The sequence below is a fragment of the Dama dama genome, chromosome 21 (genome assembly GCF_033118175.1).
Source record: "Dama dama isolate Ldn47 chromosome 21, ASM3311817v1, whole genome shotgun sequence".
Classification (NCBI taxonomy): Eukaryota; Metazoa; Chordata; class Mammalia; order Artiodactyla; family Cervidae; genus Dama; species Dama dama.
The window spans coordinates 530,914-536,434 of record NC_083701.1 but is presented as its reverse complement, the minus strand read 5'-3'; the positions used below and the strand labels follow the sequence as shown (position 1 = coordinate 536,434).

At 63.8% G+C, this 5,521-nt stretch overlaps 1 protein-coding gene across 1 annotated transcript; it reads left to right on the top strand.

The window, feature by feature from the left end:
* Positions 1-529: 529 nt before the first annotated feature.
* Positions 530-5,147, top strand: LOC133042878 (uncharacterized protein C8orf90-like). Its single transcript, XM_061123894.1, has 2 exons — positions 530-620; positions 4,672-5,147. The coding sequence occupies exons 1-2, from the start codon at positions 530-532 to the stop codon at positions 5,145-5,147; spliced, it is 567 nt and encodes a 188-aa protein (XP_060979877.1).
* Positions 5,148-5,521: the final 374 nt, after the last annotated feature.

The following is a 5,521-nucleotide window of genomic DNA, read 5'->3' as shown; positions in this document are numbered from 1 at the left end:
TGGAGGAGGCGGTCCCCACATGCTTGTGCCCAGAGCACCTGGCCATCGTGGGTCAGGAGCTGTGCTGTGGGCTCACATGGGGGTGAACAGGAGGGAGCCGTGCGCTCCTCTTTCGCCAGCTTGAGGAGCACAGGGGGATTCTCTGTATCCTGTGCTGCCCCCGTCGTTTTGTTGGTGAAGCTAAAACATGCTCCCCAGGGCTTCCAGAGGAGAGCTGGAGGCTGTCCAGCCCCTTGCCGGGCTCCAAGGTTCAGAGCCAGCAGGGAGGGATTAACCTGGGAGGGTCACTGGGCTGAGGACAGAGGTCTCCGAGCACCAGGGTGGGGTCCCCACGGTTCCTGAGAAGGGCCAGGTGAGCCATGGGGGGTCAGGGGAGAGGCCCCCGTGCCTGCTGACCCTCCCCCCCCCCCCAGCCCCAGGGCACTTCTGGGTGGGGTCCCTTTAAATTCAAGGTTCTCGCCTCCCCAGAAGGCCCCTCCCCCAGTCTCCTGGGCAGCTGGGTAAACAAGCCTGACCCCAGGCTGCTGACATGGCTTCCCCCTGTTCCGGGGACCCCAGCCCGGCAGGTCTGCCCCCGTGTCCTGTAGCCACTCCAGGTGAGACACGCGGAGGGGTTCGGGGTGGAGGAGAAGGGGGTGCTCATGGCAGCTGGGCTCTGAGGACGTGGGAGAGAAGGCAGCGCCCCCACCTCTTCCTGGGGGGGGGGTTTCCCCAGGGTCACACAGCAGGGCAGGGCAGGGTGGGGGCGAGCACCCCATCCCCCGACAGTTCTCCTTCCTGTTGTCCTGTAGCCCTCCCCGGGGTCCTGCAGCCCATGGACCCTGAGCCGGGAAGTGGGCCAGGGTCCTCCTTACTCCTCAAAGCCCTTCCAGTTCCTTCTCCGGCCCCCTCCCCCCACCTCTGTATAAGCCCAGGGCTAGTCCCAGCTCCTCAGAAGTAGACTCTTGGACTTCCCTGGTGGACCAGTGATTAAGAGTCCGCACTCCCAATGCAGGGGGTGTGGGTTCTATCCCTGGTCAGGGAACTAGACCCCACGTGCCACGTGGTCAGCAACAACAACAAAAGGAGGTGCACACCCACTGCGCGTACTGGGCGGGCTCTTACCCTCCCCGCCCCGTGGATTTTGGGACCTGGACACTGACCCTGTCTCCACCTGTGCTGCCATGACATGGGCGATCTCTCCTTCTCCTGCCCCTCAGTCCCCCAGACACCTCTCGGAAACGTGTCCCCCAGCCACCCCTGCGGTGGTCGTGTCTCGCCAGCAGCCAAACTGCAGCCCGGCGCTGACCCCAATCTGGGGACCAGGACTCCAGCACCCCGTGGGCAGAACCATAGCCCACTGTTTGCAGCCTGTTCCCTGTCTCCTCCCCCCGGTCCCACCCCCTCACGCCCCCATCCAGCTCTGCAGTGATCATCACACCCTCACCACACCCTCCTGCCTTGTGCCCTCTCCCATCTGATGGCACCCCCCCCCGCCCCAGCTCTCTGCCTACTCCTCGAGGGCACCCGGCCGTCACTCCAGCACCTCTCCACCCTCCTCTCCCGCATTCTGACATTTTCTCTTTACGAGATCTTTCTCATCGACATAAAAGCGTGCAGCTACACATCCTGTCTCCTGACCCCACTTCCCTTGTAGCTACTGCCCTATTTCTCTGCTCCCCATTTTTAGCAAAACTCCTGGAAAAGGTTATTTATACGTACGTGCTGCCTCCCAGTCTTTCCCTCCCGTTTGCTCTGGAACGCAGTGGACCCAGCCCCTCATTCCTGGACTTGGCCACAGCAGCTCTGGTCAGGGTCAGGGGTGACCTCCATGCTGCTGAACCTGAGGTCAGTTCTCAGGTGCCCTTTGACATGACCCATCAGCAGCTCAGGGGCTTCCCAGGTGGTGCTAGTGGTAAAGAACCCGCCTGCCAATGCAGGAGACACAGGAGACGCGGGTTTGATCGCTGGATTGTGAAGATCCCCTGGAGGAGGGCATGGCAACCCACTCCAGTATTCTTGCCTGAAGAATCCCATGGACGGAGGAACCTGGCGGGCTAGGGTCCATGGGGTGGCACAGAGCCGGACATGACTGAGAGACACACGCGGTGTATTTGAAGGGGCAGCTCAGGGCCCAGGGCCCCTCCCCGCTGACTCCCAGAGCCCAGCCTGCCCTTCTCCTCTCCCATCACTGCTGCTCCACCTTCTCTCCCTGACCTGGGGAAGCTGGGGGCCCAGGCCGGCTGCTCAGGCTTCTTCCCTCTCTGTCTCACGATCACGTCCAGTTCTGCGGCAGTGAGAGCATGGGTCCTAACTACTGGACCACCGGGGGATCCCTTGTGGCTTTAAATGCCACCATCTCCCAGGAGTCTGTCTGTCTTCAGCCTGGAGCCCCCCACCTCAAGCCAAGACTCTAGCTAACTCTCCTCTGCACCTCTTCCCCGGCCTGTCTGAAGGCATCACCGGTCCAGAATTAGACTCTTGAGCCCCTAGCCCCAAGTTGCTCCTCTCAGTATATTGGGGCTTCCTTTCCTCCAGTGGCTCAGGCCAGAAACTGTGAGTCTTCCCTTTGCTCCCCTCCCCTTCCCCCACCAGCCCCTCCATCGGCAGAGCCTGTGGGCTCCATCTTCAAGACACATGTAGAAGCAGCACTTCTCTCCACTGAGCCCCCAGGCCCTCTGCCCTGGATTGCTGCCCTGGCCGCCTTGTGGTCTGCGTGGCGGCCCCTACCCCTCACCTGTCTGCTCTGCAACCACCAGACCCACCTGGCTAACTGCCAGTCAGGGGTGGTCAGTCCTCTCCTGCCCCCCGGGGGCCCTCCCCTCTTCTCCACAACTCTCACCCCTGGCCCACAGCAACACCCCAAAGCGCCTCTGCACAGCCCACCGCCTGCTGGTACTAAGTGTGAGGCCGGGCCAGTGCTGTGGACACCAGTGCAGTGCTGTGCCTCCGGCCACTCACCCTGGAGGCCTTCAGGGAGGAGATGTCCTGGTGGACAGGACAGGCTGCCCCGGGTTGGGGCACAGCCATTCTGCCATCCAAATCTGAGGCTCCTGCAAGGCTGCCTCGGACCTGTCCAAGGTGCTGAGTGCAGTGGGCCCCGAGCCAGCCCCTCTGGCCTCACACCCTGCTCAGAGCCAGTCCACCAGGGTCTGTGATTCTGGAAGCAACCGCTTTGGTGCTGAGCTAGGAAGGCACTTCCCACTGACAAAGCGGGTCGCAGGAGGACCTGACAAAGAGGTTCACAAAGGTTCATGACCTCCTTATCCACAAGGATGGCAGAACAGGCTCAACTGTTTCCATTTTTCAGATGGGGAAACTGAGGCTCAGGGAATCCAGAACCCAGACCACGCTCTCCCAGGTGAAGGAAGCACCTCTGACCCAGGTCTGCTGGCTCCTGTCCCTGGCCTGGGAGAAGCCGAGTGTGTGCGGTACACAGCTGTGGCAGAGCCTGGCACACAGCAGATGCCCCAGGGTACTTAGCAGGGGAGGAGAGTCATCGTCCAGGGGCCCCTAGCAGGAGGGTGGGCACGGGGGCGCGCCTGCGGCCATCAGTTCAGGGCGGGCCTCTCTGGGTCTGCATTCTCACCAGGAAAACAGGCTGAGTGCTGTTGCCCCTCACAGGGGTGTGGGGGGAGGACCTAAGAACTCACGCTCAGAGCCTTGTATGGGCTCATCCATCCCCTCCTCCCAGGCCCTCCCCCTGAGCCCTGCCTTGTCTCCAAGGAGCTGCCCAGGTGGTCCTGTGTCCCCAGAGGCTTATCTATACCCAGGGAGGGCCCATGGTTGCATCGTTGAGTTCAGTATCCCCAGAGCTAAGCACTTTGCGGAAGGAAGGAAGGGGGCAAGGGGGAAGGGTCTCTCCTAGCAGCTCATAGAAGGTGTGGGCTTGGAGTGGCGGCTTGGGCTGCTGCCTGGGACCATGGATGGATGGGCCTCACGGGTGCAGAGGCCCCCACCCAGGGGCACAGTGCTGCGTCCATACACACATGATATCTGAGAGCGGACCCCTGGATTTCACCAGACCCCCGCCTCCTGGGAATCCATGTGTGAGTCAGCGATCAGCCATGTCCCCATTTCTCCTGGAATGTGCTCCTGGAGTGAGGGGGAAGGGGGTGTCCCACGGACACAGCACCAGCCCAGCTTCCAACCGGATCCTTCTCCCTGGTGAAGCTGGTCAAGCTGGTCAGCCCCCTGGGTCCCAGATCCCCGTGCCCAGGCAGGGCTCCCCCCTCCCCCCATCTGTTGACACAAGGCCGGCTCTGGCCCCTCCATGCTGGCCCTGCTGAGTCCTCCTTCGAATTCACCCTCACCTGGCTCTGTCTCCCTCCCCCGCAGTCCATCCTCTGCCCAGGCCCAGGATCGACTTTCCACTGAGAGTCATCAGGTCACCCCTGCTCTCTGGGGATGACCCCAGGTCCACAGCAGGCTCTGCGAGGTCCCCACAAAGCTATCCAGACTCCTCCCCTTCTGAAACTTTCCGCCCAAATAGTATGTAGTGGCTATATTCTAACACACCCCTCCGGGCCTTTCTGCCGCTCACAGCTCCTTAGCGCTGTCCCTGGAAATTAGTCTCCCTCTCCGGTACCCCTCCCCTCGCTGTCTCCACGTGGCCCCCTTGGCCTCTCTGGCTCAGCGCGGGTGGCTGCGGGAGTCGCTTATCTCTGGCCGCTCCGCGATCCCTGCCCGCAGGCCCCGCCGCGCCCCAGGAGCCCCCGTTCCCGGACATCTACGGCGGGGACGCGCAGCTGTGGGAGGCGCATTTCCGCGGCATCGGGCGCGCCTACCGCGCGCTGGGCAAGGAGAACGACTTCGCCATCCGCGTGCTCACGGAGGACTTCACGCTGCCCTTCCCGTTCGCCTGGCCGCCGGGGCCCGACCCTGCTCGCGGGCCGCTCTTCTACGACCCGCACGACCGCACGGGCTTCGACTTCCTGCTGCGGGGCCCGGGCGCGCCGCCCCCCGCGCTGCTGCGGCCCCTGCACAGAGCGGCGCAGGCGGCGCTGCGCAAGCGGCGCCTGGAGCAGCTGGCGCTGAGCTACGCGCACGCGGGCGCCGGCCCCCGGCCCGGCCTGGTGCTGCTGGCGCCCGCGCCCGGCGCAGCGGGCAGCGCCTTCCCTGGGCCCGAGGCCGCTTCCCCCAGCGGGGGTGCCCCCCGGCTGGGCTAGCGCAGTCCCGAGATTGTCAATAAAGCGTGCAGTGCCTCTGTTTCTCCCGCCCCGAGGCTCTTTGCCAGACACACCTGGGCGGGCGTCTGGTGCCAGTAGAGACGGGCCGGGTCCGCGGTGTTGTGGGATGTCCACTTTGTCCCAAGTGGCTAATGAATCAAGGCGGGAAGTCAGAGTGGCAGCCTTGATGGGCTGGCTAGGCTGGGAGCAGCTGTGAGGGGGAGAGGACCTGGGATAGTGGGGAGGTGGGTGGCCCTCGTGGCGGGGAGAGGACTTGGGATAGTGGGGGGGGGGGGGGTGGCCCTCGTGGCGGGGAGAGGACCTGGGATAGTGAGGGGTGGGTGGGTGGCCCTCTGGGACCCTGGTCACAGCCT

What these genes read in the sequence shown, in the direction of transcription:
- LOC133042878 (XM_061123894.1), top strand. Translation starts at nt 530, where the DNA reads ATGGCTTCCCCCTGTTCCGGGGACCCCAGCCCGGCAGGTCTGCCCCCG. An exon ending in GACACGCGGAGGGGTTCGGG is followed by an intron (nt 621 to 4,671) that starts GTGGAGGAGAAG and finishes CCCTGCCCGCAG; the next exon opens with GCCCCGCCGCGCCCCAGGAG.